We start from the raw sequence: 23,784 nt of genomic DNA on the forward strand, positions 1-23,784 counted from the left end.
TGAGATGCGTAAGAAATTAGTCCCACACAAGAGTGTTTTTAAGGACGAAAACCTGACAAATACAACATAAGTGTCTTGAGATGTGGTAACTGTAGTATAAGTGAAATTATTTGAATTCTTAAAAAATAATGCACACTTGAGGTGTTCAACGGCCCGTTGTCAATTATTCGTTACTTTAGTGTCATCTTTCAAAAATCATTGTAATATGCTGATTTGATGCTCTGGAACCATTTCCTATTATTATCAATGTTGAAAACAGTTGTACTACGACTAAATATTTTTGTTGGAAAAAAAAAAAAAATGTTTTTCAGGATTTGAGGAATAGAAGGTTCGAAAGAACAACATTTATTTGAATTTGAAATGTTTTTGTAACATTCTAAATGTCTTTACTGTCACTTATTTAGCAAGCATGCATTAAATTGGTCAAAAAACTATACATTTAAAAAAAAAAAAAAAAAAAAAAAAAAAAATATATATATATATATATATATATATATATATATATATATTGACCCCAAACTTTTAATCAGTAGTGTGTGTTTAAGCATTAAGTAATTAGTAGTGAATAATAATAATAATAATAATAAAAAATTTTATCTGTTCCTCACACAACATGACTTCATAAGACTTAGTAAAGTGCATGAGTCACTGTTATGTTACTTTTGTTATGGATACTTTTGCATACTTTCCATCCACAAAACAGCAACCAGGATATGATTGTAATGATCGTCATGCAGGTTTAAATTATGTAAATAATGACAGTTTCATTTTCGAGCAAACTGTTTATTTATAGATAGGCATTTGGTTGTTTTTTATTGCTTTTTAATGAGTTTGACCTTGTGCTAATTGTGGCCCTGTTGTTAAACTTAGTTTTTTTGGCTTCCGTTTTCTCGTTATGATTAAATGAGATCCTTTTTCGTTTTGCCAAGCAACTAATGGTCGGCACAGTGACCAGCCATCTCCCATGTGGTTGTGCTTTTAGCAACAGCTCATTTGGCAAGGCTGCTGTAATTTACTTGGAATTTAGCACTGGTTCATTGCTGAAAATTAAATACTAACGTTTTGGTGTGAACACACATTTATGCATTTATAAACTGTGCACATAAATGACCTTTTGTTCTGTTACCCACTTCTTTTGTTCATAAAGGTCAGGGGTCTATTCCTCAATCCTTTATTAATTTTCTCTTTTGATGAAGCATGAAGTCAGGAATTAATTTAATTCTTTGATTCATTCATTACTTTATCAATTAGTCGTTAGGCAGGCAGCACTTCATTAAAATTCTTCTTTTTCTTTTCCACAGGTTTCTGAGATTACTTTCATGTACTTTCATGTACTTATTAAATACTTATTTTTTGCTTCTCATTTACAAAATATTTATTTTTAAAATTTATTTATTTTAATGTTTCAGTATTTTATTTAATTTAAAAAAATTCTACACTCAGAGCAGGTCTGATGTAGAAAATCAAAACCTTCTGAAATCTTTATTATGTTTTGACTAGCAACTCTGCTATATCTTTTAGAAAATACCATTCGTGTTTTGATTCATTAAGTCTAGATTATGGATACTAAAATTACACTTACAAACATATATGCAGTGATTTCAACCAGGATTAGGAGTCTGCACTAGGACTCTGAGCAGTCCTATCCGCGGTCGCTTGTTTTCTCCCGACAGCCCCACTTGGAATTCATTTCAGCAGCCTTGCGGCAGTGAATGTGTAACCTGTGAGCCATCTGCTGCTTCTAGAGTTCTTAAAACTGACCCTGAAATATTCTGCCTTTGCTTTGTATTTGCAGCCTTAAATGACGTCTGGGCTTTGCAGTCCATAGAGCCGGAAGGAGACAACCTCTGCTGGCCTACTAATGGATACTCGTGACTAGGATAGATAAAAAACGGTGTTGTTTGTTCAGTGTATTCAGACTTGCCAAAATATCTAGTTCTCTATAAAGCATTAAAGGTCTATAGACTTTGACTATGGGAGTTTAACTATTTGGGGGTCTTCTGACATTGTGGTTTGGTCACAGTTTGTAGTTACTTTAAGTAGTATGACATATACACAAACCACTTGGTCTCATGTTGTTTCTGTTTTCATGTAATAGTTAGCATCTGGCTAAATTATTTACCTTTAAAGTTTGTTAGTATTATTCTAAATTTAAAAGAATTTTTATACTTGGATGCATACTTTGAAAATCCACCACTATCCTTTGCTGTATTCAGCATACAACTTGCAAACTTTTCATTTTGTGTTTTTAGTTTTAAAAAAAAGTTTATTCAGCAAGGATGTATTAAATTGTTCAAAGTGACAGTAAAGACATTTATAATGCTACAGAAGAATTCTATTTTAAATAAATACTGCACTTTTGAACTTTCCATTCATCAAAGAATCCTGATAAAGAAAAAAAAAACTCATAATATCAACAAAAAATATTAGGCAGCACAACTTTTATAATGAGAAATGTTTCTCGAGTACCAAATCATCATATTAGAATGATTTCTGAAGGATCATGTGACACTGAAGACTGGAGTAATGATGCTCAAAATTCAGCTTTGCATCACAAGAATAAATTACATTTTAAATATATTAAAATATAAAACAGTTATTTTAATTTGACATAATATTTCACAATATTACTGTTTACTGTATTTTTTTATCAAATAAACACAATTTTGGTGAGCGTAGACTTCTTTAAAATCATTGAAGGGTTATTTTATTTTTTTATAATGTTTCCTGTGGTGCACTTATAATGTTATTATGATTTTTACATCACAAATTGTCATAATTTAGAAATAAAAGGCAATTTTCCTACCCTGATTTTAGCCCTCTGATTTGAACGCTCTGTTTAAGGGGCGTGTCTGCTGTGAGACTTCAGTGTAAACGCCACTGCTGTGATTGGCTTTGCATATGTAAATAGCTTAGTATTACATTATTACATGTATAACATGTGGAATTCTCTCAAACTTTTAGCATTCTCAAGGTTTACTCAAGGTTTACTAATCGTGAAAAGTGTTGATTATAGCATTATATTTAGATCGTGGCATGAAAGGTTGCAGTGATGAGCGTATAGCCGATCACAGACATCTCGTCATTGTAACTCGATTTCTGCTCATTAATGAATGCTTTCATCATAACTAACAGTGCAAACACAACTTAAATAAGAGATTTGTTGATTCTAAGGGGAGTTTTGGCGAGAGTCCAAAACACTTGCACTGTTTGATTGACAGTTCCACTGATTGTTAAGGGAGCGTTCTTTGATCGCTTTCTATAATTTAATCACAGTTTAAATAACAGATTATTTTCATCCTACTAAGAGAAACAATGTGAAGTTGATCGTTTAGTCACTGGTTTGATTTACTGCAATAAACGATTTTGAGACAAAATCATCTGACTGTAGGTGTACATGAATCATTACATATCAGAAATCACTGTTCACTGGTAATTTTGGTAAACAAAATCCATACATATCAAACGATCTGTGACAAAACAATAGTGACACTGTAAAAACATTTTTTTTTCTCACATAAGTGTGTTGCGTCATTCGTGTCGGATCCAATATATAATGCACAGCATCGTTTTTTAATTTCAGACTCTGCAAATCCAATGCTGCTACTGTTTTTCAACAACCTGATATTACACACAACATTTTGCACTCTTCGAAGGCATGTTTATCACTGAGCTGCTTGATCCAGTGTTAGCGTCACATCTGTTATTTACCTACTACTACTTGTCGAGCTTGAATCAGTGGGCGGGGCTATTGAACTTTAGGGTTCGTGATGTCACTAACACGTGATGTTGCCTTTAGCAAGATCCTTAACGCTAAGTTGCTCCAGGGCATGTCACTGTAATTTATCATGATGGCATTACATAACATTTTTGGTAACAAATTCCCCAAAATGTGTAGATAAATAATTAAATTCTATTCTTTTTTCTCTCTCCTCTGTTCTGAAATCCCGCAGGTTAAGAAGAATATTTTAGAGGAGGAGATATACTGTCCTCCCGAGGCTTCGGTGCTGTTAGCCTCTTACGCCGTCCACGCTAAGGTCAGTGCTCTTTCTAACGCTGTTTTTTTTTTTTTTTTTTTTTTTTTTTTTTTAAACTTTCTTTCTTTGATAGACATGCAGAAAGGTGTCAGAGCTAAACCGTAACCTCCTGTGGACGTCCCTTCAAGGTCGGCATCTATCCCATTACACTCTTCCCACAGAAAGAAGTGCATTTTATTAAGCAGGTGTCAGTTTGATTGACAGCTCAGGGGCAACAAGAACATGCGATTTATCTGAAATCCTTGGCTAACTGCACACAGCTCACCTCGTGCCAATTTAGAAAGCACACTCTGTTTCTCTCTGACTCATGTCAGACACTCAGGAACGCTAGATGGCTCTAAAAACTGGATGGGAATCAGCTAAAGCTTTTGTTTGCTTTGTTAAAGCAATTTGTAAGCTTCACATGGTAAGACAGTTTGTTTAGCTGGTTTTTGAGCCTTGTGCTGGTTTGCTTAAGCCTTTTGATGGTTTTCAAGGCTTTTCAGTGTTTTTTCTTTGCGTCATTATGTCACATCTGTTTACATAAAGAACGGGTCCCAGCTTGTAGCTATATCGCATGTGAGGCGGATCATTTATAGCCTTTTCTCACAGCAGTTGCAATAATTAAACTTATTTTGATGGCGGATTGTATGGTATGACAAATTAACGTTAGAGATTAGACTGTACAGAAATTGAAATCTTAATACACACTAAACACAGTCACGCAATGTTGATGTTATTAACATTAACAATTTGAGAACAAAGTATAACAATAATAATAATTTACAATAATAATAATCATTAATAATGTTTTTTTTCCTCAGTCAGAACAAAAGTGGCAGACATGTTACATACTTATTCAGATGCCATTTTCCAGTGAAAATTCTTTTTTTTTTTTTATCATACTTCCAAAACTACAATCTGTGATTCCGAAGTACAGTATCCACACCGATGTTGTGATTGACAGCAAACATTAGATTCATCCACGCTGAGGAGCCGTGCCAAGGCACAACCCACGTAAAAATGATAATTCCACAAATAACTGCAATTGCAGGTTTCAAACACAGATGGCGACAAAGAGGCAAAACTTACAGACTGCAGCCTTAAAGTTATTTAATCTGTTTTATTATATTAGTTTTGCCATATACACTTCACCAGAGATTTAACTCGAAATCAAAAAAATTACTGAATCTGTTTTAGCATTTAATAATAATAATAATAATAATAATAATAATAATAAAGAAATTAATACTTTTATTCAGCAAGGATGCGTTAATTTGATCAAAAGTGACAGTAAAGACATTTATAATGTTACAAAAAGGAATCTTTGAATTGAATCACGACAAAAAAAATTAAGCGGCAGACGGTTTTCAACGTTGATAATAATAATTCATAATAATTTCCAAATGATCATGTGACACTGAAGACGGGAGTAATGATGCTGAAAATTCAGCTTTGTGTCACAGGAATAAATTACATTTTAAGATATATTAAAATAGAAAACTGGTATTTTAAATTGGAATAATATTTCATGACATTATTTGATCAGAATGCAGTCTTGATGAACAATATGAAACATATTTCAGAAACATTAAAAATCTTTTGAAAAGTTGTCTGTTTAATTTGGATTTATGTATTTGTTTTAATGGATTGTCTAAAAATAGTTACTACCACCTTTATTAAAACCATTTTTTCACATTACATACAATTACTTGTACTATAATTTTAGATTGTTAATTCTGCTAACTGCTGCATTAATATAATTTCAATTGATGTGCAGTCACAGATATGCATTCATCAGCCTTGAATGTTGCTCAGCCAATCAGATCTGTTTTACAAATGTAAGAAGCTGCATGACAGATTTCTTTCTCTGTTTTAAACCACCAGGTGCAGGTTTGGAGTTATTCAAAGAGACAGGAAGTTAAAGGCAAGAGCAGAAAGAATAGGTGTAAAGAGAGTAAGAATCAAAAAAGAGGCATAGGCAGAAAAATCCAAGTAAGAAATAAAAAAAAAAGTGGAAGAGAAGATCGAGCAGAGGGGAGAGGCTGAGATGGCAGCAGTTTCTCCCTTACTGTGAAAGCTTGTTCTTAATGCAGGAGTGAAGCTTTAGACAGCAATCATTCACACAGACTCTTTCAAATGAGGATGCTTTCACATGCCAGTCTCAGCACCGCTGAGCAGCATGAATCTGTCCGTAGCGCTCAAAATGACAAGCCAGAGTAACACTGATGGAGTATTATTGTCTTGCCTTTTCTGATTCTGTAGATCTGCTTGTTCCTCAGTTCCTGCACAGCAGTCCACAATTTGTAATGTTGTGTCTGTTTATTTTGGAAGATAATGACTAGGGATGCACCGATACCGATACTAGTATCGGGCCCGATACCAAGCTCATGTACTTGTACTCGTACTCGTACTCGTAAAAATACCCCCGATACCAAAGACCGATACATCACGTGACGTAACTGACAGAATTTTCCGTGCACAGAGACACCGATGGCAGCAGCAGAAACAATGTCAGCCTCAGAGGTGTGGAAATACTTCAGAATTAATCATGACAACACACACATTGCGAACTGCATGCTTTCAATCACAATTCGTTATCGATTAGTGAAGGTGGGATAGGCGGAATCGCACTGAATAAAACAGACCAGAAGCGCTCGCTCTCGCGCACACGCTCGCTCTCTTTCTTGCGCGAGATCCCAGTTCTCTCAGACAGCGCGCGATCATTTCTCCTTGCGCCTGAATGGTCAAATGCACACATAGTTGTCAAAATGTCCATCGTGCGGAGTATCTCACGTAAATACAGTCGGTTAAGTGGACATAAACATTTGGGTGAGAACAGGTTGTGTCAGTATCCATGGATTCGGTCTTAAAGGGACCATAGGGTATATTTGTCATTAATGTTAATAATAATAATAATAATAATAATAATAATCAACATAATATGTTAAATAAGTGTATACATGGTAAATAAACCTACTGTATCTGAAAAACAAGTTTATTTAATTTTTATCTCTATAGTATTTGTTGTATTGTTTGTAATTTGTTTGTAAATTTCTTTTTATATTTTATATATAGAGAAATTAATACATGCATAGGCATCGGTTTCGGTGTCGGCGAGTACTAGAAAAAAAGTATCGGTACTCATACTCGGTCCATAAAAATGGTATCGGTGCATCCCTAGTAATGACTTTTACATGACTTGTCATACAGGAGTATTCTGGGATATTTTTATGTACTGCATCTGTGCCGTGGTGTTGATTACCAAAGACAATTTCCTCAGTGTTTATATACAAACATATAGACACTAAATAAATTTATAACACTTTCACACTGTTTCAAAAGTATAACCATAACAGTTAATTAATATGTTTGCATAAGACCAGCCAAAAAAAGAAAAAAAGAAGGGTAACACAAGGTTTGTGAGGGTAACAGAAAGGAACATGGCTGTACACTATTGTTCCAAATAGAGATGCATCGATATATCGGCCTGTAATCGGTATCTGCCAATAAAAGCACATTTTCACACTATCGGCTGTTTTCCGATACAGCCGATAGTCAGGGCCGATATATCCTGTCAATCAAAAGAGGGCAAGAAAATGCACTGAATTTGTGCATTGTGTAAAGAAAAAGCTAAATAACCAGTTTGATGTTCAATGTTAATAGTAATTATATGAATTAATAGTATTCAGAAAGTTAAGAAATATTAATTTAATCTTCAGAATTTAGTTAATGTGTGTTAATGTTAATTTGAGTAATGATTATATTTATAAATTGATTCCAGCTAAGTTGATGAAATAGAGAGAATAAAGTGTTTATTTGCATTTCTTTCAAAATATATTAATAATTAAAAATTAAAATGATTGTTTATTAATTATAATGAAGGTATAAAGAAGGTATAAAAGGCAGAACACCCAAACTATCGGTATCGTTATTGGCATCGGCAGATATCACTCTGAATAATCATCTATTGTATCGGTGGAGAAATTTAGTATTGGTGCATCTCTAGTTCCAAAGTTTGGGGTCAGTAAGATTTTATATATTTTTAAATAAATTAATTACTTTTATTAAGCAAGGATGCATTCAATTGATCAAAAGTGATAGTAAAGATGTTTGCATTGTTACAAAATATTTCTATTTCAAATAAATGCTATTCTTTTGAACAGTCTATTCATCAAAGAAACCTGAAAAAAATTTCTTTGCACAAACATATTGAATATAATAAACAAATATAAATGCAATTGTTAATATAAATTGTAATATTTTACAATAGTACTGTTTTTACTGAATTTGTGATCAAATAAATTCAGCCTTGGTGAGCATTGAAGAAACCTCAATAATCTTACTGGCCCCAAATTTTTAAATGGTAGTGTAATCAAGATTTTTCTTTCTTTCTTTCTTTTTTTCTTTTTAAATAACTATTTCCTCTATTTTTAAGATATTTGTTGTCATTTAAGTCCACTAGTCACTGTACAAACAAACCATGCAGTTGTAACATCTGTGTAAAATGTGATTATCAATTATCTTAAATGCAATTATCTTTCTCTCTCAGCAGTACCTCTCTACTGATCTTACCCATAATGCCTCATAAAAATTCACAGCTGATTTTCATCTTATTTTGATTTGAAAGTGCTTTTATGTATTAGGCAACTATGTAATACTTAATTCACTTTAAGTGAGAGCAGGTGGATATAATAGCTGTTTTTATGACTGTGTGATTTCTTGTTTTTCCTCTTCTCAATATTCATAATTGAGCTAATTTTGATTTGCCATCTTGCTTCTACAGTACGGTGATTATGACCCTAATGTCCACAAGCCGGGCTTCCTGTCCCAAGAGGAGCTGCTACCAAAGAGAGTGAGTGTGATGTTGAGATGGGCGGCACTCCATGCTAATTATGCTGATTATGTTCGCAGAGCTCGGTAACAAGCCTGTACAGCTTCAGCGGGCTTCCCGTAGGGCGTTAGATGTAGTGAAAGCTCTCGGCTGGAAGCATCCGCTCACATGTCAGTAAGTACTGAGAAAGAGCGTTTGTTTACTCCACTGGCATTCAAAACTGTCTGAAGGATTTAAATAGTCACACTTAATTAGAAAATGTCCTTCAGCTCTATTAGCCATTGTGTTTGGCTCTGTTAACTCTTTTTACATTATTTTAAAGGGTAAGTTCACCCAAAAATGAAATTTCTGTTATTAATTACTCACCCTCATGTCATTCCATACCCGTAAGACCTTCATTCATCTTTGGAACACAAAACAACGTAGAGAAGAAATTGTTGAATAAAGTCATTATTTTTGTTTTGTTTTTGTTTGTGTTCTTGTCGCTTCATAACATTAAGGTTGAACCACTGTAGTCATGTTGACTATTTTAACAATGTCTTCACTATCTTTCTGGACCTTGAATGTGGTACTTATGTTGCTTTCTATGGGGGATGAAAAAACCCTCTTGGATTTCATCAAAAATATCCTAATTTGTGTTCTGAAGATGAACAAAGGTCTTATGGTTGTGGAACAACATGAAGGTGAGTAATTAATGACAGAAATTTCATTTTTGGGTCAACTAACCCTTTTAACTCTTGGTTTGGTTTATCAGCCTGAACGTGATTTATTTTCCACTCTGTGTTATTTGGCACAAAAATATGGTATATTTGTGAAATCAACATGTTTACCACCATAAATACTAGTGGCAGCCTTTTACCGCTGTAGCTAGAATGACTCAGGAGGAGAAAAACTTGTTTTAGTCTCGTTTACACAACCATTCCATAACTTAACACCATACTATCTGCCCTAGAAACATTGCAAACGATGCAAAGAATGTGAGCTATTATACAAAGGTAATTTCTGTGGAGACCAGATGTTGAGAAATACTTTATAATTATATGCCAAAAATATGCAAAGCATATGCTACTGTTCAAAACTTTGGATTTTTTTTAAATGTTTTTGAAAAAAGTCTCTTTTGCTCAACAAGGTGGCATTTATTTGATCATAATTACAATAAAATCTGTAATATTGTGAAATATTATTACAATTTAAAATACATTTTCTATTTTAATATACTTCAATGTCACATGATCCTTCAGAAATTGTTCTAATATGATGATATGCTGCTCAAGAAACATTTCTTGTTATTATCAATGTGAAAACAGCTCTGCTGCTTAATATTTTGTGGAAACCATGATAATTTGATGAATAGAATGTTCAAAAGAACAACATTTCTTTGAAATAAGAATCTTTTGTAACGTTATAAATGTCTTTACTGTCACTTTTGATCGATTTAATGCATCCTTGCTGAATTTTCTTCCAAAAAAAAAAAAAAAAAATTCTTACTGAGCCCAAACTTTTAAACGGTAGTGTATGTCATCAATAGTTGTTCACTTCCCTGTTTTCAAGTGGAAAAGTGCTTTCATTCCAACAAACAAAATGAATACTGATGTCAAACAGAGTCTGATGCGCACCACGAGCTCTGTTGTGAAAATCCCATTATGAGAGAGTTAAAGTCTTTGTTCAAGTTGATGACTGATCTTTGTGTGTCTTTCTCTTGTGCAGGTTATTAATCTGTACCAGATGACTGCAGAGATGTGGGAGGAGAGAATCACAGTCTGCTACGCTGAGCACAGGGGCAGAACCAGGTATTGTACACACATTCTCCACAGCTTGCCCACGGGTTGTTCATAGACCACCTGATGCATGTTGTACACAGCCTTTTAAAATTGCAGCCTTCCAACTGTTTTGGTTGCATATCAATCAGACGGCTGTTCTTTGCAAATGACCATACATTGGTAATAGCCAACAGTCTGGCTCTGTGGTACTATAAACACACACAGGTGTAGCTTGACTCTCTGTGTTGTTGACTTTGGGAAGTCAAGAAACTCACAAGATGAAAAACTGGCCTGCTTCTTTTTCCAGAACTGGGCATAGCCTTGCTCTGCAAAAAAACATCATGACATCATGTGTTGCTTCGGAGCACATTTAGATGCATGTAGGGCACTTTCTTATTCCAAACCTTCTCCTTACATGTGACAGCACTCCAGTGTGCATTCTTAAAACACACTCACAAATACACAATCTGCACTTCTCTTTTTATCTCTATCGTTCACACATTCACCCAGCTTAAAGGGTTAGTTCACCCCAAAATGAAAATTGTCATTAATTACTCACCCTCATGTCGTTCCTAACCCGTAAGACCGTCATTCATCTTCAGAACACAAATTAAGATATTTTTGATGAAATCTGAGAGCTTTCTGATCTACGATAGACAACACAATTATCACTTTCAAGGCTCAGAAAGGTAGTAAAGACATTTGTTAAAATAGTCCATGTGACTACAGTGGTTCAACTTTGAATGTTATGAAGCGAGGAGAATACTTTTATGCGAACAAAAATAACGACTTTTTTCAACAATTTCTTCTTTCATGTCAGTTTCCTACTGCTACCATTTTGGCAGAGAATTCATCAGAATTTTCTTTAGTAAATGTACAAATTAGGGCTATCATTTGATACATTTTAAATGAATTAATGACATGATATGTGAAGTAATTAATTGAATTAATTGAGCATGATGTGTGCTGAGAAAAGACCCCAAATTAAGAGAATTCAAATGCATTAACCTAGATTGTTGTGGTAGATGGGTAAAACACTGAATAGACGTGGATTTAAAAGTCATTGTATTGTTTGTTTTATTTTTAATCTTTTATTCATCAATTCTTTTTTAAAAGTGGGGGTGTATTGCTATTTCATGCATTCTGACTTATTTACACTGTTAAAGAGTTGCTTTCTCATACTAAACATGGCCAAAGTTTCAAAACACGAGTTGGACGTATGACCGAGTATTTCTGTGCCAAATACACTCCTTCCGGATTCTGATAAGTTTCGGAGAGTTTTTTTTTGAGTATGGCCCTGTATTACATAATAAAGGGCGGAATTCCTTGTATAGGCACTTCTCCCTGATAAGCGTGCGCACACATCACCCAGAGTGAGAGCGCCCATCAATGCACTTTGTTCGGGTTACGGAAGCAGGGCTTTTCCTGGGTCAAAAATCGTCTTCGGTGGTGGCTGACAGACATGGTCATCGACACAAACAGTAAAAAGTACCCTACCCACATGATCTGCGAGCCCAGTACTGACAATAAATTGCCTGCCACTCTCACTGTAATCCTTTCTTGCCCTCTTTGGAAAAAAATCTGTGATTTCATAGCTTTGTAAGAGAAGATGCTTCTTTGCTAGACCTGAAAATTATTTTGGTATATATAATAATAATAATAATTAATAATCAGTATTAAAAAGTAGCATTAAAAAGTTAATTTAACTAATAATCTAATTTTCTACCATATACAATTAAATGCACCTAGCTAACAACTTGCTTTGTTCTGGTTTCACCTCACTCCAGTCTAAACTAACTGATTTTATAGGTAGGCCTATTTTACTACACATTGTCACTTAAATAACCTGAAAATACTGTGGATAATTAAGGCTAAATCTTACTAAACACTCTTGGTGTAAGCACACTTACGTTCTCATTTCAGAGTTGTTCTGAGTAAATGATTTGTTATAACTGTTACACCGATTCAGAAAGTGAGTTCAGTGTTGGACAGATCAGTTGTTTTCACGATTAATTAAAATGAATCTGTTCAAATGAGTCATTAGGTCGCAAATCGGACATTAGTGGACGTGGACGCGTTGCGTGCAAATCTGCCTGTTAGGACATCGCAAAAAGATTTGTCAACACAGAAAACGCTTGCGAGGGAGAGAGAGCAAATACAGCGCTTAATCTGAAGACAAAGAGAGTTTGCGAACACGAGGGAAGAGCTCTCTGCTCATTCTCTCCGCCAGTTAACATGCGCCCTATCACAAGCGCAGCAGTCATCTGACTGCATCACTAATAAATAACTCTTAATAACTGATCAAATAAGGCTTTGGCGGGACAAAAATTCGTTTTGGTGGCCGCCAAAAAAATTTCAACGTAGGAAAAACCCTGGGAAGCCGAGAGATTTTTCAACAATGTCACCAAAGGAGTGTGTTTTTGGTTGTGAGGGAAAGATGACCTTTTTCAGCTTCCCAAAGATTTTCCGTGGTAGCAACGGAGTTGTGCATGTATGTTTGTTCCCGGAATTTTAGTGACAAATGCTTTGTAAACAAGTCCCAGTTCGACGCTGGATTTGCAGATCGCAGGCGGTGAGTAAAACTGCATCAAATGTCTGTGTTTTGTTGGCAATCGGCGCGCAAGTGCATATAATGTAAACAAGACAAACGTTTTTGTTCCCTTTTTATTTATATTGATGTCACAGCTTGCAGACGATATCTACGCAAAAGCTGCGCGCGCTCGTGACTCTTTAGCTCCGCCCACGACACGCCTCCAGGAGCTCTGCTTTTTTCGGAAAGAGTCGGTACAGCGTATGTCTTTTATAAATATGGTAAAACTAAAGACTTTTCGGAGATATGAAGGATGCGATACTACTCTATACTGTAGGTACTCGAGATTAACATGAGATTGGCGGAAACTGTGTGTGTTATGTACACTTTAATCATTCTGTCCAAGGTAGTCTCAAGACTCCGTTCACACAGAACATGTTCCTATATTCTTTTATTTATTTGTTCATTTGTTTATTTATTTTATTTTTTTAATTTAAAATGAATTAATTTTATTTTTATTTTACTTTGTATTTTATTTATTTTTATTAATTATTTTGTAATTTTATTTTTATTTATTTTAATATTTTTTTTATTTATAGAATTTTATCATTTTAATTATTTTGTTGTTGATCTATGCACACATGCAGACTGATGTCTTTTTTTTTTTAAGATGGCACGTCTTAAAAACAAGTTTAAAAGTAGATAATTTTGAGACCCTTGCGTTCAGCTGCGCGTCGTCTGTCTGTTTTTGAACGCACAAACACATTCTTATGCGAGCAGCTCCTCACTCATTCTGTGCTGCCTGCTCTCGGTAAGTGGGGTTTGATGAGGCATGTTTCCTGCAGACTCGCAAGAACATGAAGGTGGTACTAAAAATCCAGTTATTTTTAGTATGGTATTTTTAATTGGTGAGTTTATGGTGAGCATGTGTGTGTTTGTGTATATTGCCATAATCAGTTACTGTAAGTCATACTGCGTGACCTCTAGCTTATGCACTGCAAGTTAGTTGAGTCTCATTAAAGCCCTGCGGTGGAATAGATTTTTATTTTGTGTCTAATTTATTCCCTCTCCCTTTCTCCTTTTCTTTCTCTCCCTCCCACATTTTTGTTTGTTATTGTGTGCTGCAGAGATGAAGCCGAGATGGAGTATTTAAAAATAGCTCAGGATCTGGAGATGTATGGGGTCAATTACTTTTCCATTAGGGTAAGAAATGCCTCCTCTGCTGTACGGCAGTAACGATCTGAGCTGATTTCCGACGGCTAAAGCCTTTACAGCCAGATTTTTATTATTGTATACCTTTATTCTTATATGTAATAGACAAACCTTTTATTATTGTTGACCTAATCACCTTGCATAATCTCTCTTCCTTTGGTGTCTAACGCTGCTTGAAACTTAGAATAATTATTTCTGCCTTTTGTTTGAAATATTAGTTTTGCTAGCTCTGAAATGCTGTGGTTGTGAGATCATGATAGTAAAATAAATTAGAATGAATGTCTTTTTAATATCTTGTTTTTTAAGAATAAAAAGGGAACCAGCTTACTGCTGGGTGTTGACGCTTTGGGCCTCCACATTTATGACCCGGATAACAGACTGACACCTAAAATTTCTTTTCCCTGGAATGAGATCAGAAACATCTCCTACAGCGACAAAGAAGTACTCATTTTATGAACAATTCACACTTTAACCAACCTGATCTATGCTAAGAGTGGTTTAATGTTGTTGGTGCACTCATTTCTGTAACTGTCTCTTCAGTTTGCCATTAAGCCCTTGGATAAGAGGGCAGATGTCTTCAAATTCAACTCCTCAAAACTCAAAGTCAATAAACTGGTGAGTATTTAATGATGTGATGTAACGCAGAGATCAATTGTTTGATCTTCACAAACCCACTGTTGTGTGGCATGGTGGTTAAAGAGCCAGAAGATTGTAGGTTTAATAAATCTATATGCCATTAATCCTCTGTTAGTTAAAGGGATAGTTCACCCAGAATTGAAAATTCTGTCAACATTCATGTTGATCCAAACCAGTATGATTTTATTTCCGCTGTAGAAAACAAAAGGAGAAAGTGCTGTTTTTCAAACAATGACCATATAAACCATAATATCATAAAATGGTCTTATAACTGATATGGCTTCTGTTACACACATGGACACAAAGGACACAACAAGAAATGAGAGAGTGGAAGCAGAGGATCTTTTGAGGGTTTTAATGACATAAACCAAAAATACAGTGGTCAAACGAATAAATAGGGAAATTTACTTCAGGAGCTGAACCGGCCAAAATAACAAACTAAACTCTTATTTTAAAACCTCTAACCTAAACCATAACCAAAATAAAATAAAATAAAAGTACAATATATTAACCTAACTGCCCTAGACAAAAACAGTGATCAAAAAGGTTTACAATAAACCAAAGTGGAGTCAAACTCCTTACTTTACCAAACCCTCAAAATTTACAATTATGTACAAACTATTTACAAGCTGAAGCAAACAGGCATAAAAGGGGAATCTAAATCGGTGTCGGTAAACAGGCAATTGGTTCAAAATACCAAACGGTGTCCTACTTACTGTTTCTAATTCACTTTCAACGAACAAACAATGATCACCCTACTCTTAACACTCGAAATTTGTCTAAACACACAGCCAAAAGCCAATAATTCTCTCCTCACAACGACACAATGTCCCCCCCCAAAAGGAAGTGACATCAGGGCTTTTAAGGTGTGCCTAGAATCGACTGCACCAATCCAGATGGACCAGTCATTAGTCTGCAGGAGCCAATCATCACCGTCCCTGGACACAAACACTTCCAAAACAAAAGAGAGAAAGAAACAAGAAAATACAAAACAAAGGATTGTTTCAGCTTCAGAAGACTTGGAATATGCGATGGCATTTGTGAGACATGGACTGAAATTTCATTCTTTAAAGAAAGTTATACAGGTTTAGAATGAAATGAGGGTTAAAAGATGACAGATTTTTTTTCTTTCTTTCTTTCTTTTTTTTTTTTTTTTTTTTTTAAAGGGTATGCTAAGCTTTTAATAAGGCAGTTTTTGTGTGTTTAAAGATTCTTCAGCTGTGCATTGGGAACCATGATCTCTTCATAAGAAGACGCAGAGTTGATTCGTTGGAAGTCCAGCAGATGAAGATGCAGGCTAGAGAAGAGAAAGCTCGCAAACAGGTTGGGAAAACTGAATAACTGCATGATTAACAACATGATTGTTTGTTTTTATGCTAAACAAATAAATAAAAGCAAACTGTTTTCTGGGCTGATTTTTAATGCGCTTATGTCTGACAGGATAAAAAGAGAAGAGCAAAGAAAGAAAGTTGAAAGGAAAGAAATTAAAAAACCAAATAGAGAATATATAAAAAAGATATAAAAGAGTAATAAAGATGAGACGAGTACAAAAAGAAAGAATTAATGTGTACATAACTGATTAAATATTTTTTCTCCAGCAATGTAGCTAGTTGTAGATGACAAAAATTGCATACATATACATTTTTCATAGCCCTAATGGAGGCATTTTTTTTGTAATTTAAGTAACTTACATTACTGCCATTCAGAAGTTTGGGGTCGGAAGAAGTCTCTTGTGCTCACCAAGGCTGCATTTATTTGATCAATAATACAGTAAAACAAGTAATGTTCTATTACACTTTAAAGTAAATGTTTTCTGTTTGAATATATTTATTCCTGTGATGCATTATAATTTATTCCTGTGATGCAAAGCTGAATTTTCAGCATCATTACTCCATCCTTCAGTGTCACATGATCCTTCAGAAATCATCATATGCTGATTTGTGCTCATTGAACATTTCTTATTATTATCAATGTTGAAAACAGTTGTGCTGCCTAATATTTTATGGAAATCGGGATGTTTTTTTTAATTTTTTTTTAGTATTCTTTGATGAATAGAAAGTTCAATGAACAGCATTTATTTGAAAAAAATATTTTGTAACATTGTAACAGTGTCCTAACCAGATGCAATGCGATAACATTCCAGCAACAAGCTATTTGTCTGTCCACACCAGACATGACACGACTCTCGCAACAAAATAAGTACATTACACCGTTTTAAATGATTAAAAATAGTTTTTGTCACAGAAATCACTTGTTTGTTGACATTGAGTTGACAGTTTAAATGTTCTTGTTTCCTTTAATATAATTTATATGACCTACTGTATCTATGTTGTTACTAGTGCAATGTGCTTGCAAAGAGAGCCCACCCACACGCTATTCTGATTGGCTGTGATTTTTGATTGATTTTGTCGCATCTCATAGTCGCATCACGTCTGGTGTGAACAGAAAAATTGCTTGTTGCTAAAATCTTATCGCAACTGGTCTGGTTATAGCATGGTGTTACTGATCCCAAACTTTTGAACGGCAGTGTATATGTATAAATATTTCTATAAATGATTACAGTTTTGGAAAACCATCGTCTTTCTTTAGAGAACTTGGGAAGTGTCAGCCAGATCCTCCCTCCCTTCCTCCCTCGCTAGTAAATCTTAAGACTTCATGGTCACCAAATGCATTGATTTTCCTGTTGCACCTTCAGGCACCTTTAACCAGGTGCTGGATTTGTGATCCACTAAACCCATTTAGCAGCGCTGCAATTCTGGTGAAATATGGGTGAGCTTTTTGCACCTCTCTGTAGATGGAACGGCAGAGGCTGGAGAGGGAGAAACAATTGCGTGAGGAGGCAGAAAGAGCTCGTGATGAGCTGGAGAGGAGACTGATTCAGTTACAGGATGAAGCTCACATGGCCAATGAAGCACTGGTGAGAAACTAAAACATCACCCACTCTAAATATACTTTCCCTAATCGTTTCAGTGCTTGCCAGAGCACTTCGGTATCTATACTTGTACTCAACCCACGTGCATGAGCCTCATACTGCTTTTTTTAATAGTGATGTTGTGGTAATAATAATAATAATAATAATAATAATAATTATATAAAATATAAATAATTTATAAATAAAATTACTAATAATTATTCTTATTAAAGGGTACCTCTAATGCTCCTTTCACAAGATGTAATATAAGTCTCTGGTGTCCCCAGAATGTGTCTGTGACGTTTCAGCTCAAAATACCCCACGGATCATTTATTATAGCTTGTCAAATTTGCCCTTATTTGAAGCAGTCTGGCGTAAAATGATGGCATGGCAACAACACTTTACTACAACAACTCTTCCTCTTCATGGCCTCACCCCCTTTGTTGTTTGTTCCTGGGGGCAGGGTTTATGTAAATTTTGGGGTTTGTGATGTCACCAACCCAGGAGGAAGCTCTCTATAGTCCCTACCAGCCGTTTGTTGTAGTCCTTAAAAAGCGATTTCTGTAAAAGAAAATATCTCCCTTTGCAATGAACTTTGAGCGTCGTAACTTTGCGTATGTTGTTTATGCTCAAACAGCAACATTATACACTAACTAAAGTTAAAAAAAAGTGAAATCAAAATCAAGGACCCCTTTAACAATAAAAAATTATTTATTTTATTTATTATAAATTATTATTTGTTTATATTATTATGATTATTATAAAATGTATAACAAAATTCATAACGATCAGTAACAAGTGATATTCTAAACAGAAATCTGAACATTTACCTTTCTTTTGGCCACTTTAAAGTCTTAGTCCAATTTGCATTCACTTCAGTTTTTTGGGACCGATCCCACCTAAATATTAATACATTTCATTTATTATAATATATAATAATATTTCTAAGGCTATATTTCTTTTTTATCTCTTCACTTTCACATGGCATTTTAATACTCAGTGTTCAGTGCACATTCAGAGGGTATTTCGGCTCTTGCAAACAAAAGAAATTTGTCTTTGTTGCTTTTGAACTGATATCAGTGTGAGTACCAGTGATATATGCATTTTTCCTAATAGTTCACCATCCATGCTCAGCATAACGCTAATTCAAATAATTTTCTGGCAGAGCTCATAATAGCACAGGTCTTATTATTTTTTATCAGTGAGTTTTATATCCTCGCCAGTCTGAGTTCTCTTTCTCTCGCTCTCTCAAATATTTATGAAGTTTTTTCACTTTCCTTTCCGAAAGTAGATATGTTTTGAGAGATATATTTAGCGAAGAAAAGACTGACCTAGTGACACGATTTCTGATGCAAATGACGTAAATGTGTTAGACTGAGCTTTATGTAACAGTTTTTTTGTGAACTGGTACACAAATGGTGTGGAAATGTGTAAAACAGCAAAAGTTGGTGTAATATGCGGAACTTTTACCATCTAATGCAGTTAATCAACAAGGGAATCGAATGAAGCAGAATTACCAATGTGCATTTGTGCAAAGTGTTCGGTCTCTCTGTTCTCAGTTACGTTCGGAGGAAACAGCAGATCTGTTGGCGGAGAAGGCACAAATCGCTGAGGAGGAGGCCAAGCTGTTGGCTCAGAAAGCGGCCGAGGCTGAACAGGAGATGCAGCGTATTAAGGTTAGTGAGCATTTACCCACATCATCTGCTCATAGAAGATCATTTAGGACCACTGAGGACTGATCATGCTCTGAATTATTCTCTATAAAGGTGACAGCTATTCGCACTGAGGAGGAGAAGAGATTAATGGAACAGAAGATGCTAGAAGCTGAGATGCTTGCACTCAAGATGGCAGATGAGTCCGAAAGGAGGTAATATCACACGCATATTCAGTATAAATATTTGGATATTCTTTAATAAGATGGCTCCTTGTCATGGTGGTGGTGTGCCAATGGTTAAATGATAAAAGACCTTTTTATTGTGTTTGAAAAGCTTTTTTTACTTTTATTTTATTGTTATATTTATTTGTTATATTTGTTTTGTTTGTCATCTTTTGAATAGCCGAGTGGGTACTATTTTTCTTATCGTTCTTATCATTCTTTTCTGAAAATATAAAGTTATATAAAAATATTAATATAAAATTTTATTAAGCCATTTAAAATTGTTTTAGTTAATTGAAATAAAGCTGAAATAAAATAACATAAATAGAAATGTTGCCTTAGCAACTAACTGAAATAAATAAGTTTAAGTTGAAGTACAAAAATTACTAAACTAAAATGAATGAAAAATTATAAATCGAATACAAAACTAATAATTTTTTTTTTTTTTAAAAAGCACAAAACAGAATAACTAAAATTTAAACAAAAAATTCAAATGAAAAAGGGAAATATGAAAATAAAAGTAAATTTTAAATATGAACTCTTTCCGTGCTGTTGACGAGATTTTCTGTCATTTATGACACAACTCTTCCCTGCCATTGCAGAGTTTTTTCTGGCAATCTGTGTTTTCACTGTTATATGGTAGGGGGTGCTATTACAGATCTGGAGAGTACAGAATCTCCGGATACAAAAACAAGTGAAGAAAAGAAGCTAGAATAATTTTTTTTTTTTCTTTCTTTTGATATATTGACTGTTTACATATTCATAAAGCAAAATATTCTGGGGTCCGTGAAAGTTTTATGAATATGATCAAAAATGCTGGCGCTGGCTGGCAACTTAAAAATAAAGAGTTAAAGGGTTAGTTCACCCAAAAATGAAAAATTCTGTCATTACTCACCCTCATGTCGTTCCACACCCGTAAGAACACAAAGTAAGATATTTTTGATAAAATCCGATGGCTCAGTGAGGCCTCCATTGCCAGCAAGATAATTAACACTTTCAGATGCCCAGAAAGCTACTGAAGACATATTAAAACAGTTCATGTGACTACAGTGGTTCAACCTTCGTGTTATGAAGCGACGAGAATAGGTTTTGTGTGCCAAAAAATAACGACTTTATTCAGCAATATCTAGTGATGGTCGATTTCAAAACACTGCTTTATGAAGCTTTGAATCTTTACAAATCTTTTGTTTCGAATCAGTGGTTTGGAGCATGTATCAAACTGCTAAAGTCATGTGAACCATTGAAATTTCTAAACACTTATGATGTAACGAAGCCTCGTTTACTGAAATCACGTGTCTTTGGCAGTTTGATACATGCTCCGAACCACTGATTCGAAACAAAAGATTCGTAAAGCTTCAAAGCTTCATGAAGCAGTGTTTTGAAAACGCCCATCACTAGATATTGTTGAATAAAGTCGTTATTTTGTTGTTTTTTTGGCGCACAAGAAGTATTCTCGTCGCTTCATAACATTAAGTTTGAACCACTGTAGTCACATGAACTGTTTTAAATATGTCTTTAGTACCTTTCTGGGCATTTGAAAGTGTTAATTATCTTATCAGTCTCACTGAGTCATCGGATTTTATCAAAAATATCTTAATTTGTGTTCCGAAGATGAACGAAGGCCTTACAGGTGTGGAACGACATGAGGGTGAGTAATTAGTGACAGAATTTTCATTTTTGGGGTGAATTAACCCTTTACTGGGGTGAATTAACCCTTTTAAAAATACTGTCCAGAAAGAGCACCTAAGCAACCACCCAGAAGACCCTAGCAACATCCTATATCATGACAATGACATCATGGCAAGGTGAAGCACCGCTCACCATTCACTTATTTTAATTTTAATTAAATTTTTTGGCCTAAAGTCTGTTTATTCTTACACTAAAGTTTATTAAAAATCAGTCTGGATTAAAAGAATTGGCTAAAAGCAAGTTACACCTATTATTTATCTGCTGTTATATAGTCACTCAGAACTCGGTATGTGAACATGCACTATGATAGACGGCCCACATCTTCCACCACAGCTGGATCTATGCTGATGGCCCTTCTCGAACCCATCTACTGGGCCTTAACTTAGTATGTGGCACTCTGTTGGTGTGCATGCTGTGATAGCTGTTTGATTTGGTGCCTGTGAAAGTCTCAATTTTCTGCTAATGTGAGCATCCATTTTTCCATTTCCAGCTGAATTTGTGCTTTGGAGATCTCAATACTGTGTCCACTTCAAAGGGTTCTAACCTTGAATGAGTTACCCCATGCATCTATTCTCCACAGGGCGAAGGAGGCCGACCAGCTGAAACAGGACCTGCAGGAGGCTAGAGAATCGGAGCGCAAAGCCAAAAACAAACTACTGGAGATCACCAGCAAATCGCCGTATTCGGTAATCACCCGTCCCTTACCAAAACACTCCCCTACGGTGTTCTTCAACATCTCCACTGATGACGTTACATCAACGCTTGCCATTCTAAATCAGCCTGGAGTCCGGAGCCAGTCCAATTTTATCTCTAAGAGAAATAAGGTTTAAACTCTGCACAGTTTTTACGCTAGTCTGATTTAGCCTCTTGGCCATTTGTCAATGTCAAGATAATTTATTTAAATAAAAGTTGCATCAGACAACCATTCCATTACTTGCAAGAAAACTTTCCCTTCTCATCCAGGGAAACCTTCGAGAGTGTTTTAGCCTTGCAATAACCACCCTAATGCAATCTAGAAGGAATATTTATATTCATATTAAGCTGTCCAACTTAAAAAATGGTTAGGTACACCTATAGGGCCCCGAGAATAGCTTGGCATGGTTGTAATGCTTTTCAGAATTGAATTACAAATGAGTTCAAAAGTCTGGCTATTTAAAGGGAAACTGATAGCGAGAGACTGCAGTTAACTTGAATACCTCCATTAAATGCATTGTGAATATCAACCTGCTTTGAATACACATGATGACTGAGTGCACTTCATATCTGATTCAAATGCACGACTATTGAGGGATTGTCCTAAGCCTTTTATGTGGATAATGGATATAATTGAGGTCAGAAAATTAGTTTTTTCTACATAAATGTTCCCCAGAGAGGATGTTTTTCTACCTGGAAACTGCATTTTAGGGCTATTACAACAATGTTCCTAATTATTGGCCTAAGCACTTGGGAACTGAGCGCTTCTGCTGTTTTAAAGCTTTGTGGATACTCTTAAAAATCCCACGGGCAGCTCATATCTGCGTATTTTACATGCACAGTGAGTTAAGGGGTGACTGGAGGTCAGCGTATAATTTTAAACATTAGCTCTCTCTATGGGTGGCTAATGTTAGATCTGTTCGACCACTTAAAAATCCAGGAGGCATTTCAGAGCATTGCCACATTCTCCGGGTATTGATGTCTTGTGTATTTTTCTTTTACCCTGAAGCTTCCTTTGGTCTTTTGACAAAATCCAACTATAGGTAGCTAAGGCAAACCTGAGCTTGACTTTGTTTTAGGTAAGTCATCCTGCCTGAGGCAAATGAAGACAGTTTTTTTTGAAGTTCATACTAGGTGCTTGAATTCCTAGTCGCCACACTGATCATTTAATTGACCAGTCAAAAAAAATGACCCATTTACTTTATTTCAATACGAAACTACTGTCTTCCATATGCTGCAGGGCCTACAGTCATGTGAAAAAGTTAGGACACCCTATTGAATTCCATGGTTTTCCATATCAGAACATAATAAAAAAAAATCATCTAGTGCTTGGCAGGTCTTAAAATTTACTAAATAAAACCTCAGATGAACATCAACACATTACATATCACACCATGTCATTATTTATTTAGCAAAAGAAAAAAAAGCCAAGATGGAAAAACCATGAATGACAAAGTTAGGACACCCTATGATTCAGTTGCCTGTAGATCCAAATTTAGCAGCAATAACTTGAAGTAATCATTTTCTGTAAGACTTTATCAGTCTCTCACATCATTCTGGAGAAATTTTGGCCCATTCTTTTTTACAACGTTGCTCCAGTTTATTTAGGTTTGTGGGCATTTGTTAA

At 35.0% G+C, this 23,784-nt stretch overlaps 1 protein-coding gene across 2 annotated transcripts in view; it reads left to right on the plus strand.

Moving 5' to 3' along the window:
• nf2a (NF2, moesin-ezrin-radixin like (MERLIN) tumor suppressor a) overlaps positions 1-23,784 on the plus strand; it is a 48,751-nt gene that overhangs the window by 14,654 nt on the left and 10,313 nt on the right. The window contains exons 5-15 of one of the 2 annotated variants that reach the window (XM_051894036.1): positions 3,954-4,037; positions 8,803-8,871; positions 10,558-10,640; positions 14,268-14,343; positions 14,659-14,793; positions 14,893-14,967; positions 16,198-16,311; positions 17,783-17,905; positions 19,459-19,575; positions 19,666-19,766; positions 22,045-22,150. In XM_051894036.1, the coding sequence (XP_051749996.1) occupies positions 3,954-4,037; positions 8,803-8,871; positions 10,558-10,640; positions 14,268-14,343; positions 14,659-14,793; positions 14,893-14,967; positions 16,198-16,311; positions 17,783-17,905; positions 19,459-19,575; positions 19,666-19,766; positions 22,045-22,150 (1,083 nt within the window). Of the gene's footprint in view, positions 1-3,953; positions 4,038-8,802; positions 9,025-10,557; positions 10,641-14,267; positions 14,344-14,658; positions 14,794-14,892; positions 14,968-16,197; positions 16,312-17,782; positions 17,906-19,458; positions 19,576-19,665; positions 19,767-22,044; positions 22,151-23,784 lie in introns of those variants that run through there. The other variant, XM_051894037.1, reaches the window with a different exon arrangement.

Source organism: Ctenopharyngodon idella, chromosome 5, assembly GCF_019924925.1.
Source record: "Ctenopharyngodon idella isolate HZGC_01 chromosome 5, HZGC01, whole genome shotgun sequence".
Lineage (NCBI taxonomy): Eukaryota > Metazoa > Chordata > Actinopteri > Cypriniformes > Xenocyprididae > Ctenopharyngodon > Ctenopharyngodon idella.